Genomic DNA, 13,764 nt, shown 5'->3' on the forward strand with positions numbered 1-13,764 from the left:
AAGTTTTGTATTGTGCAACGTCCTATCAACAGCTAATGTCACTTAAGGACGGCCGCTCATGTTTTCGAGATGCATGGTTGCTGTGAAAGTGTGCGTATTTTGAGCAACTGCGGTATGTTTGTGTTTTTCTCATTGTGATAGCGGGGAACTGATACCGACTTTATTATAGTGCTATCACACTGAAATATACTGCCGCAGATACGCAGCAGTACATGTACACCTCATCCAGTCACGAACCAGTATCCCTACTCCCAAATTGCTTAGAGCTAAGCTGGAGCAGAAACTAAAAGGTTTTGAGACTTGTATGTCTCGGACAGGGGACAAAAACCAAAGCCTTCCTTACGGGGACGAGGTTCTCGGCTAAAGGCAAAATGTGATGCAGTGTCAAGAAGAAAGTTCTTTGGGAAGATAATACATGATCGTAAATTTAGTCGCCTCTTATGATCATGCAACCGGGGACAGTAAGTGCATTTATTACGTCCTACCTGCTGGGCAGAGTGACAATTGGGGAAACCAGTGATTTGGAATATTATTCTCATTATGACTAAAACTAGGATCAGGGTGTCTTCTAAGTTGATTGAATTGCATGTATACGTTTTATGTGGCCATATATCCACGTACAAAATTTAATAATATATCGGGAAATATTAAATCTCACACGTAAGTACAGTTTGACTCCAGGTGTCGATTCAATCGTTAATTGACTTTATTGAAATTCTAGTATCCAGTTTGACCAGAAAAATACTTACCAATACATGACCCCGTCAAAAAGCTATATTTCAGTGAATGATGCGATAAAATCGAAGGATGCCGTGTAATATTGGTTTGTGTGAGAATAGTAAGCCTTCCGGGATTCTAGAGTTTTATGTTCATGTCAACAACAGCTTTGATATCAATTTTGATTTTCGTTGATCATACCATTATTGATATAAAAACAAAACATAATCCATGAAGTTCATAGTGCAGGTATATGACAGCGATCTCCCATATGTGCGAAGTACGTGTGGTATCAAGTAGGATGTAGGCTTCTTCGCATCTTGTTTGATGACATTCCTTCAATCTAACTTTCACCTCAAAAACAACTTTGATACTGCCTGTGTCATATTTGCTTTTTTTTCTTTTTGTGGTGGACTGTTTTTCTTCCAAGTACCTTTTCGATAGGCCATCTTTGCCGACATCAGCTTTCCCGCTGCATTATGGTATTGGGGAGTATTGTATTGAAGTGTAATTTGCATTTACCTCGTCTTCTCGACGATTTTGATCGTTCATGGATTTCCTAATATTTATGTAATTACACAGTTTTTCGCACCAAAGCGTTACGTGAAATTTATTTCGAAACACAGACAATCTTTAATTTGCATTTTTTCGATACAATAAGAAAATTGTAATTTGCTACGGTGGTTACCACTAAAGGTTTCCATGAGAGGACCACTGACTGCCGGTTTTGTAATGCATCACACTAATATGCCAGAGCTGGACACGGTCTATAGTTAGTCAACCTAAATACATAACATAAGGATATGATTTTTTTTTCACTTTTTTTAATATTCTTTTTTATCATTTTTTATTTTAAAGGTAGTAAACCTGTTCAATTTTTGATATGATTTGTGACACAATATGATATTTCTCCATATTTCTGAAGTTGACGGTTTTGCATATTAGTTAGCGGCATTTATATACAGGTCATATCATTACGTCCTCACTGATATCGTTGGCACGAGGTAAAGTACAGATCAATTGATCGTCGGAATAGGTTATTAGATGTATTGCAAACCTCAACTAGCCAAAGCTTGCGATTTTGTAACTTTTGAAAGATAGCTCACTCGATTAAACTATACCATAGCAAACAACCACTTGTGAAACCAACATAAAGACAAAATGTTTTTCTTAATTGACTTCTTACCTCCAGCATCTACAACCAAGTATTTAGTTCCTATCTTAAAAGGTTCAAAAGATGTTCTGCCACCCCTCTCGTCTGACATCTTGACATGAATGGTTTTACAATACATGGCAGCTGCTTCAGGTTCGAGGGCCAAAAGTAATGTGTCGGTCAAAATGCCGGCCTGTAATATAAATGATAAGGACAATTTTTTTTTAATTCGTACTCTTTTTGTGAGTGAACAAGAAATAGTATGTCCGTCATTTAATGATAGATTATATATATATCGAAAACCAGATAAACGTTAAAAAAAACCCTCATGTTTCTGATACATTAAGGGAGAAACAATAAGCCCAAACTGACCTGAGCAGACTTGATTTTTAATGTTGTTTAAAAATTACTTCATCTGTGAAAATATAAGCACTGTTTAATAAATTATGTAGGTAAACGGTAGGGCGAGGGCACATTACCAGTAACACATGTCGTGGGTTATTTAAGAATTGCTAAGAGCTTTACTCTAAACGGTTCTTTTATGGGAACGGAGGAGTTTGTTATTTTGCGTCATTGTGTAAAATGTATTAACTTTGAAGTACCAAGTTTTCCCTGGTGAGGCAAAGAGCATAGATCTTATTTATCTGTTGTCGTGTTCCTACATATGAAAACAATTTAACATTTCCGTCTCATTTCTTATATTTTATTTAGGTACATTTTCAAATGAGATTGAATGCAATAACTAAAACGCCTAAGCAGGTTTCCCTCTGAAAGATGAGTTTCTAGCTTGAAATTTGAAAATGTTTATGGGATGAAGTACAACAAAATGAACAAGTGCTATATATAACATAGTATATATAACACTGTGTCTTTTATTTCGTCGGGTGAAAGGGGAAAAAACATAAATGAAAATAAACCTTCACTGCTGCCTTCCTCATAAACAACTTAGCGGAGTCGTCCCATATGGCGGGAACAGTGAGGACCCACTGTATATCACGTGACTCAAGATAAAATCCCTGAGTACAACACGCCTTCACGAGATGGTCCTTCATGTACCGAATGGCTGCCGAGAAGACATCCATAGCGGGTAAGGTTTTCTCGTCTACTGACTTTAGGGGCATGTCCGCAGTCACCTCCTTAAAAAAACAAAACAAACAAACAAACAAAAAAACAAAAACAAAAACAAAAAACAAAAACAAAAACAAAAACAAAAAAACAAAAACAAAAACAAAGCAAAAAAAAAAAAAAAACGACCCCCCTGTCGCTTACTTTGACCTTGTAGAGCTCCATCTTGAATCTACGGAAGAAGTACCACCCTTTTTCTTTCTCCTCTAACGCCAACTCAGAATATTTGTCTTCAGCTTGGAATCCGAAAGTAGAGAATTTTTTGTCCGGACTGAACAACACACAAGTTGAAGTTTTCAGAGACTGTAGACATCCGGATCCGGCTGTCCATGTCATGGAGGATACTTTGCCAGGTGACGTATAAAAGTCGTCACGTGATGAGAATGCATATCCGGAAAATGTTGTTCCAAAGTCAATGGCGGCAGATATCACGTGATTAGTTTTAGCAGTCATGGTATTCTCAAAATTCTACAAAATATGTAAGACATTGTTAATTTTATATTAAATGGCCGTTCAAATCGTGTTTAAGTATTTGGTTTGGGAATTTATACTGCACATTGGATGGTGCCGATAATTCGTCAATTCAGATCTACAAGTTATTAATCTAATCTTGTCCAACAAAAAGTCTTTATTTTCGTAAACATCCCCAGGATCCATGAACGTTTCAAAAAATATTAGGGTTTTGTGACAGGAAGACACTAGAATAATATTTAGCAAAAGAACAAAAAGATTGACAACATTCAATAAACAGCACTGATGTTTGAGGGATTATATTAAATAAATGTTTAGTGATGAAGGCATATTGAAGTGGACAGATGCCTCTTAAATTGTGTAAATGTTGTGCAAGCGACAATTCCTAATGAGACATTACATATCAATTAAGTAAGAGATGGCTAGCAAGCTGAGAAGCGAATTAAACCATATCATATGTTGATTTATTCCTCATCAGTAACCCTTGGTGATATCAGTGTGAGATACCAGACAGGTAATTAGGAAATCTAAATCGGCCAAAGTACGTATTACAACAGAGAAGTGGTGATCATTACAGATGTTTTTCAATATTTCAAAAGTATCGTTTAACCAATTAGATATACAATTGAGTTAAGTTTAGACTAAGCTTTGCAGAAAATTCACTTTTAATGTACGTTACGTAGACAATCCATTGCATTGTTTAATAAGGCGATGGATACCTGCTGTCTATATTCCGGTACCCACAAAAGGACTAATATTTCGGGGTATTCTCGATAGGCACGAGTTGTGGGATTAGATTGTTTAACCCACACCGTCACACATAAATATGCTGTTGAACATGGTAATCCAATTCTCTAACATTGTGTGTACTTATAATTCATCGGGTCATGACACAAATGATGGCATATAGTGGAGGCAGGTTTCAAATAAATTGCTCCGATATCATATTTTAATACTCATCATCATAGCATAAAGTCGGTTAATTGTCCATTGTGTAAACTCAGATGATGGACAGTGTGGCGCGGTGGGTTTTCAGAATAGCATTTTTAACCACCTCATCCTCAAAGCGGGGGCGAACGCCCCCCCCCCCCGGGGTCCCCCCTCAGCAGGTCGAGTGCCATTTCTGAGCCGTCTTTTAAAGCATTTGTTGATGGTTCTTAAACCCCTGGGTCCTTTAGGGTATGCTCTATTTGTTTGATAACATTCACGGCGCCTGTCATTTGTATTTCAAGGTCAAAAGAATAGCACAGCGTTGTAACACATTGTAATGAAGCAAATCGGGGCAAAACCAATGCTCCTCTCTTTTGGGTTTTGGTCTTATTACAAGTGTGGATAAAGGGGGGCCGGCCATGGGTAGCGTTGATTTTTGTGCAATAATATGAAGGTAGGTGACAAATGAGCTAATGATGTCTGCTCCAAAACATGGCAGGTTGGGCCTATGTTTGGGTGAAATTTACAAACCGCGTGAAGAAGGAACAATGTTCGGGTGTCAGTGGGCGTGAGGAGGGGGGGTTTAGGGGCGGAGGGGTGCATGTAGTGTTGAATGTAACGACAACACAAACGGGGTGACCAGAAGGTAAAATACGTTTTTTCTTATGACACGAGTTAGTTACGGGGTTCGAGAAGAGTCAAGTATTTAGAGACAGTTGTGGTTCAATGTAAGCAATACGTACATGGGACAATGCCTGCCGATAAAAATCCTACATCATACTTTTGGTCAGTTCATTCGTCATATTTGTGTGCGAAGGTGATCTCGGGACTCAATGGTAGCCCGTGCTTACGTTACATTTGTGTTGAAAGTTGACGTTTATGGGGTTTGTGGGGATAATTATGGTCTGAAGATCTAGGATGGTAGAGAAAATTAGATGACAGGAACGTGAGTGTAGTGTATACGATTTGAGGTTAGATGTTTGCGTTGGTACGGTGGGGTATCACTACCGACGTGGGGCCTGGCCGAAGTGGAGACAGACGGGAGGGACCAAGGGAGTAGATAGAGAGTTCCCCCGGCGGCAATTGGTTGAGGAAACATTTGGCTGGCGTCAGGGGCAATAACGCCCCACAGAATCAAAGAAGAAAACACCGATAGGCAGGGGAGGCTTCCAGGCAAACTGCTCGGCGAGAATTGGAATTTGCTATAAGGTTTTGACAGGTAAAAGAAAAAGCTGAGGACGTACTAGCGATGTCATTTAGTGCCGACACAATCGTATGAAATTTGAGTCATAGACATATTGGTTTTTAGACGTTTCTCCTCGAGATTGTGTTATCTGTGAATGAAAATCAATTTTTAAACGTACTCTTACCGCGAATAGACAAAAGAAGAAAGAGGGGACATTGGAAGGGATTTGGAGTAGGTATGAGGGGAATTATTTGGGGAAAGGTTTGTGTGACCGGTCATCAAGTAGGACTTTTTGCAATGTAAAACAAAGGACGAGAACGAATCCTTGTGGGGACACCCCCAGGTTACAGTACTGAATCAAGAGTTGTTGTATGGTGGCCATTAATACCGACTGGATGGTGATAACGGAGTAAGTCATATATCGTTAGTACACTAAATAGGACTGTTTGTCTTGCGAGGAACAGCCTGTGGTGGCAGTGTAGGGTATGTTATGACTGGTTTGTGTGTGGGAGACTCACTTGTGATTAGGGCAATTGGGTCGGGTCTCCCTTGAGAGCCGGGTAGGGAAAACCGGACACGGAGGACGGGCGATTTCGAGGCGGCAGTCGGACGGTGGTCCACATACTCAACTGCAGGCGTCGCGATCGGGGGGCAGACTGCATTTTGTGATATGGACAAAAATATACGTGTAACCCAAGAAAAACAAACCAGTACGCCGGGCTAGCTAGAACTAATCCCCGGGGCGTGGATAAATGTGTAAAGCGTGAGATAAAGATCGTCATAGGCACAGCGGAGACTGTGGGAGTATGTCAAGGGGATGAGAGTCGGGGAAGGGCAAGCAGGACTAGGTCAACGTGAAAAAATGAAGCCGGGGTCAAGAAATAGAAAAAGATGCACTTTTGCCACGAACCTTCGTGGAGCAGAAAAGGAGGAGAGAAAAGAAGAACAACGGGAGGCCCATCAACATGGGGGGTGCGCTCAGCACAGTACAGCGATGGAACCATGGACAGCGGGGCAGGGGGTAGGGCGATAAACGAATAGCAAGGTATTGGGGTATAGTGGATGAGTCGGCAGAGTGGGAGGGGGGGTTTCACGGGGGCCCCGAGCGGAGGGGCGAGACATCGTAAAATGGATTTACGCGGGTGGTGGGGGTGTTTGGGGTCAAGGAAACAAGTGGGTAGAAATTTGGGGGGGGGACGAACAGGAGGAATTTTGTGGTTGGTGGTGTATGCGGGTAGTATGTAAGAGCGATGTGGTGGGGGGATCTCTTCTTTGATGGCATGTGGGGCGGAGGGCGGCGGGCGGTGGCACTTGGGCGAGTTGCGGCCGTGTGGTTCGGGGTGTGTAGACTGCACGAGGACCCGCTTCCCCAACTCCGACTGTCGTGTAGTTTGGGGCAACCAACGGTGGGGAAGGGTGGAAAGGGCAGAAGGTATGGATGGGTAGGTCTTTTGGTTAGTCGTTACAATTTGATATACATGTATATGGAAAGAACATCTGAGATACCGTCGGTGTGCACTTAGCCATGTATGTTTCAAAACGGGGTGTGGCGTAATGCAATCAAGTCCAGGGAAGGTGTGGTCAAGGAGTGGGTAGGGTGTGTTGTGTAGGCGGGGGGGGGGGGGGGGTGCGGTATAGGGGTTGGGGTACCACGGGGCTAGGCAGCGAGGACATGGCAAACACGAAGAATGTGTCCCAGTAAGTACCCAAGCATGCATCCTCCCATTCCCATTTCCTGTTCTAACGTGTGGGGGTCTTCCTGTCAGTCGGGTCCGACGAGGGGGTGGGGGTGTGTTGCATGTAACGTTGGTATTGTCAACCCAATTTGTGACTTGACTACAATCCAGCTCGATCACAACGAAACAAATCGGCAAGTGGAGATTTTAGTTACATGTCCAATGATGCCAAGCAGAGACTATTCATATCCACCATTTGAGATGAAAGACGGGAATACTATATGGTTAAAAGAATCTACCAAACAACGGCAATCACTTGTTGATTTTTTTTCATGTAGACACCCATTTAAACAGAAATAGCCTTTTACGATCCTAGGATGAAAGTAATTCCTTTTAGCATAGAAGAAATAGTTAAAAACTCGTACCATGACATTTGGGCCCCTAATAGCACCTGTGCACACACTAAAAAAAAACCTTCCTAACGCACGGCTCGCCTCAGAAACGTTTATTGTGTCATAACAGCAGTATTGTTAAAAACGAACTCACCGATTTCGCCTGCATCAATCGTTGATGTCCGTAGTAATATATTACGGCAGATCTAAGAGCCATATATAGATATTTCTCTGAGTAACGGGTCACCAAACTGTGTACATAGTCTTGTAATACGTAGTTGGTAACATATCCCGGGAAAAAATAGTACTACAAGTGTCAAACGAGAGCTATATGGCATCTAACATCAGTGTTGAAACACTAATATGCAAATTAAGTGTAATGCTAGAAGTTTCCGAAAGGAGCACACGGTACAAGACTTTGGGTGGCACGAAAGCCTTCTATATGAATGATCCTTATCAACAATATCGTTAAATACTATCGCATAATTGTTATGCACCACAGCTCATCTGAATTGGGAATATTTAGCGTTAAAACGAGTGGTGTTCCCCACGGTACTCTGCCTGAGCGGTTAAAGCTGAAAACAGTATCTGCATCTATCATCTATTGAAGGGAAGATATCCCCGAGAATATTCTCTCAAACATTGTTTTGAACTAAGTTACTTACATTTTTCTTATGTCTAGTTTGGTGAGTGTTTTTGAATGGATGTTTAGAAAGACTTATTAGGAATTTCGCGAGATTCCCCTTCACAGATAGCATGGACCTGATGTAAGTATTTATTTCTGAACATTGTGTAATCTAGAATACGTTTTAAATGTATCAAGTCAAATTAAGTTATAGGCCATATTATGCCTATGATATGCAGCCCTCGTTCCGATTTTTGGTGTTGTTAAACCAACTTTAAAGACTAAGGGGTGTAGGAGATTAAATATATAAAGGTCTAGAGTTAGAGGGCGTATAGAAAATATATAAAGGTCTAGAGTTGGGGGTGCGTCTAGGGGGGGATACAATTATAAGTCTATATTGGGCGTGTGTAATAAAAGTATATAAAGGTCTAGAGTTAAGTGTGTATGATACATATTAAAGGTCTAGAGTTAAGGTTTATAGGATCCATATATAAAGGTCTAGAGTAAGGTGTAATAGATAAATATATAAAGGTCTAGAGTTAGGGTGTATAGATAACTATATAAATGTCTAGAGTCAGAGGGCGTATGAGAAATATACAAAGGTCTAGAGTTAGGGTGTATAGGTGTAGTCGATAGTAGTAGTGCCAGTGTGGACTAGAGGTAGGGCGGTATACGATAAATTATAAGGTCTAAGTGTAAAGGGCGTTATCGATAATATTAAGGCCTAGCGTTAGGGCGTATAGATAAATATATAAAGTTCTAGAGTGCAGTTGTATCGATACATATTAAAGGTCAGATTTAAGGTGTAGAGATAAATATATAAAGGTCTAGAGTTAAGGTGTATAATAAATATATAAAGGTCTATAGTTAAGGTGTATAGATACATCTATAAGGTCTCTAGTTATGGGTGTATGATAAATATATAAAGTCTAGAGTTAGGCGTATGATAAATATAACACAGGTTAGAGTTAGGGTGTATGATAAATATATCGTATCTAAGTTAGGTTGGAGGGCTATCATAAATATTATAAGGTCTAGAGTTTACGGGCGTATAGATAAATTTAAAGTCCAAGTTTAAGGGCGTACTAGATCAATATAAAAGGTCGCGTTAGGTGTATAGATAACTTATATAAAGGTCTAGATTAGGGCGTTGGCCGATAAATATCTAACGGGTCAGTATAGGGTGTATAGATAAGAGATAAAGGTCTAGAGTTTAGTTGGGTTGTCTAGATAAATATCTAAAGGTCCAGGAGTTAGGGGGTATAGAGCATATATAAAGGTCTAGAGTTAGGGTGTATAATCATAATAAGGAGGTCTAAGTAGGGTGTTAGATCAATAGATCGTCTATAGTTAGTGGCTGTATACTAATATATAAGGTCTAGAGTAGGGCGTATGAGCATAAATATATAAAGGTCTAGATTTAGGGTGTATCGATAAATATAGAAAGTCTAGAGTTAGGGTGGCGTATATATAAATTATAACGGTCTAAGTTAGGGTGTATCAGATAATAATATAAAAAGGGGGGTGTTCTCGAGTTAGGGTGTATAGAATAACTATATAAAGGTCTATAGTTAGAGGTGTATAGATCAATATTAAAGGTCATAGTTATGGTGTATAGATAAATATATCAAGGTCTAGAGTTAGGTGTATAGATAAATATATCAGGTCTAGAGTTTGGCGTACAGATAAATCTATAAAGGTCTATAGTTGGAAGGTGCGTATAGATAAAGAGATAAAGGTCCTCTAGTGAGGGCGTTATTATCAATCTTATAAAGATCTCAGATATATGGTGTATAGATAAATATATAAAGGGTTTAGACTAAGATGAATAATAAATACATGGTTTAGAGTTAGGGCGTATATATGTAATATATAAGGTCTAGAGTTAAGCGTATAGATGAATATATAAGGTCTAGTAGTTAGTGCCGTATAGATTAATATATAAAGGTCTAGATTAGGGGTCGTATAGATCAATATATAAAGGTCGAGAGTTGGGGTCGAGATACATTATAAAGGTCTAGAGTTAGGGTGTAGAAAACTGATATAAAGGTCCTAGAGTAGGGTGTATTGATGAACTTATAAAGGTCTAGAGTTAGGGTTAAAAAGTGTTTTGCGTAAATCAATATATCAAGTTCTCTAGGTAGGTGTTCGTAGATCAATATATAAAGGTCTATAGTTAGGGTGTCTCGATAAATATATCAATGGTCTGAGTTAGTCCGTATAGATCATAGATAAAGGGCTAAGTTAGGTGGGTATATGAAGAAATATCTCAATCTAGAGTTAGGGATCCGTATTATAAGAATATATACAGGGGTCTAATTAGGGTGTCTAATAATCTATAAAGGTCCGAGAGTTAGGGGAGCTATAGATAAATATTAAAATGTCTAATTTAGGTTTGTATAGATGAATATATAAAGGTCCTAAGTTAGGGTGTAGAGTGAATATATAAATGTCTAGATTATGGCGTATAGATGAATATTATTAGGGCGTATAGCTTAATTAAAAGGTCTAGAGTTAGGGCGATAGATAATATATAAATGTCTAAGTTAGGGCGTAAGATTGCGCATAGTATAAAGGTCTAGAGTTAGCGTATAGATAAATATACAATGTCTAGAGGTTTAGGGGCTATAATAAATATATAAGGTTCTGTCTAGATTTAAGGTGTATAGAGTAAATATATAAATGTTTAAACTAGGAGTGAATAGATAATAGATAAAAGTTTTAGACTTAGGGTGATAGGATAAATATATAGGGGAAGAGGGTCTATAGTTAGGGATGTATAGATCAAGATATAAGGTCTATAGTTAGGGGCGTAATAGATAAATATAAGTGTCTAGAGGTAGGGTGAGAGAGATAAAATAATAGGTCTAGTGACTAAGGATGAATAGATAAATGAATAGGAAAGGTTTAGACGTTGGGGTGTATAGATAAAGATATAGTAGGTGCGTAGAGATAAGTGTTATAGCCATAAAGTATATAGAGAGTCTAGATTAGGGCGTGGATAGATAAATAGGTGTCAGTAAACGTGTCCTAGAGTTAGGGATTGTATATATAATATATCAAGGTCTAGAGTTAGGTGCTATAGATAAATATAATAAAGGGTCTAGATAGGGTGTATAGATAAATATATAAAGGTCTCAGTTAGGGTTGGTAGTAGATAGAATATATAGAAGTGTCTAGGAGTAGGGTTGTTAGATAATATATAAGAGCGTCTAGATGTAGTTGGTATAGATAATATATAAGAGGGTCTAGAGTTAGTGGGGTTGGGGGCGTATAGACAAAGATATAGAGTTCTAGGAGTTTAGGGGGTATGAGAGAATACTAGAAAGGTCTAGAGTTAGGGGTGTGATAGATAAGTGATATACAGGTCCGAGAGTTAGGCGGGGGCGGATAGAGTCGATATATAAAGGTCCAGGAGTTTCTGGTGTCTAGGATAAAGAGATAAGGTCTAGAGTTAGGAGGGTGCGGATGTTGGGTGAGAGATGTGAAGGTCAGAGTGGCGTGGTGGTAGGTGTGTGAGAATAAGATAAAGGTCTAGCGTAGGGCGATAAGTATCATAGGGGTAAAAGGTCTAGATTAGGGTTAGTTGGTCTGATGACGTATCGGTAAAGGCTAAGAGTTAGGAGGTGTGTAGAAGAGTATAGAAAGGGGGCGAACGTGGGTTGTGGGGCGTAATGCGTGATTAAATAGCGATTGGGCGTAGTAGAGGTAGACTACTATCAGCAGGTCTGAGATGAGGCGTTGAAGCTTCGATATGTCATAATAAGTGCGTATAGTGTGAGGTACGGGGGCTGGGGGGGGCGTTATAGGATGTACTATATAAAGGTCTAGAGTGTTCAAGAGGGGGGTGGGGTGCCGGAGAGGTAGATAGGTATATACAAAGAGTCTAGAGTAGGGGGGCGGGGTATGCAGGTAGATCAATTAGAGTTAGGGTGGTGTAGAAGGTGGGTATATAGAGATGTTCAGATAGAATCAATGGGTTTTAGGTAGCGTGTCTCGGACCGTGACTTAATCTATATTTATGGAATTTTAGAGCTGTGAGGTGGGATGTGGATGCGAGAGATGCTGGAAGGTCTGTGTCCGGAGGTGTATACGTGAGTGAGAAAGTATAAATCTCGTGGGGATGGGGGGGGATTGGGGGTAGGAAGTGTAGAGAAGTGTCCGTACGCCGGGGGGTAGGTGCATAATACTATTATAAGCGGGCTGTCTGATGTGAGGGTGGGAAATAATAAATATGAGTGGTAAGGCGTGCGCGTGGAGGGGGGGGTTATATGCGATAAATGTCGAAGGGGCGAGGCGGTGTCTGGGTCTGGATTAAGCGGGATAGAGAAGGCGATAGTGGGTAATTGTATTAGTATAGAAAATTGAGTGCAAGGGGTTGGAAACCAGAGTATCGATTTATAGCCAAGTATAGAAGGTCAAAGTTAGGGGAAGACAATATAAAAGGTTAAAATAGGGTGTTTAAAATTTATTAAAGGTTTTTAGGTTAGGTGTTAGAAAATTTAAAGTCGGAGTTAAGGGGGTTAATTAAATAATAAAGGTTAGAGTTGTGGAGAGTCAATTATAAAAGGTCTAGAGTTTGGGGGGATAGATAAATTAAAGGCAGATTAGGGGGTGTATGTAAAAATTAAAAGGGTCTGGGGTTGGGTTTTTTATAGAAAATAATAAGGCTGGTTAGGGGAAGAAAATAAAAAAGGGGTGAGTTAGGGGGGAAGAAAAATATAAGGTTGGAGAAGGTTTTAAAAAATAAAAAAAAAAGGGGGGGGGAAAAGGGGGGGGGGGAAAGAAAAAAAAGGAGAGCGGGGTAAGAAAAAAAAAGGAGAAGGGTGTATAGTAAAAATAAAGGCGGAGTGGGGGGGTAAAAAAAAGGGAGGGGGTGTAAGAAAATAAAAGGAGAGAGGGTGGGGATAACAACATATAAAGGGCTGGGGGGTGTAAGATCAAATTAAAATCAAGAGGGGGTGTATAATAAAAATATCAGGTTTTAAGTGGTTAGGGGGGGAAAACAATTAAAAAAGTTTAGACAAGAGAATAGATCAATATTTAAAAGGTTTTAAAAGGTAAACGAATAAAAAATTTTTTTGAGTTGGGGGTTGATAAATAATAAAATCAGTTGGCTAAGAAAAAAAAGGCAGAGTGGGGCGTATAAACATATTAAAGGTTAATTTGGGCATAGATAAATATAAAAGGTTAGGTAGGGGGAAAAAAAACAAAGGTCTGAGGTAGGGGGGGTAGATAAAAAACAAAAAGGCTAGAGTTGGGGGGTAGAAAATATACAAAGTCTGAGTTCGGCTATAGATAAATATAAAGGCAGGATTAGGGTTTTTTAGAAAAATATAAAGGGTTGAGTGGGGAAAAAATAAAAAAAGGTCTGAGTTAGGGGGGGTAAAAATAAATCTGAGTTGGGTGTTGGATAAATATTTGGGTTGAGTTTGGGGGTTGGGCATAAAAAGGGCAAGTTAGGGGTTTGAAAAAATTTAAAAAAAAAA

The 13,764-nt window shown here is 39.5% G+C and overlaps 1 protein-coding gene across 1 annotated transcript; it reads right to left on the reverse strand.

Annotated features, from left to right (window-relative positions):
• Positions 1 to 1,903: 1,903 nt before the first annotated feature.
• LOC117319470 (heat shock 70 kDa protein 12B-like) lies at positions 1,904 to 3,463 on the reverse strand (the record flags this gene model as incomplete). Its single annotated transcript, XM_033874264.1, has 3 exons — positions 3,140 to 3,463; positions 2,788 to 3,006; positions 1,904 to 2,063 (listed from the first exon to the last, which is right to left on the reverse strand). Coding segments are annotated over exons 1-3 (688 nt in total), but the record flags the coding sequence as incomplete, so codon positions are not given.
• Between the last annotated feature and the right edge of the window lie 10,301 nt (positions 3,464 to 13,764).

Source organism: Pecten maximus, unplaced genomic scaffold (genome assembly GCF_902652985.1).
Source record: "Pecten maximus unplaced genomic scaffold, xPecMax1.1, whole genome shotgun sequence".
Lineage (NCBI taxonomy): Eukaryota > Metazoa > Mollusca > Bivalvia > Pectinida > Pectinidae > Pecten > Pecten maximus.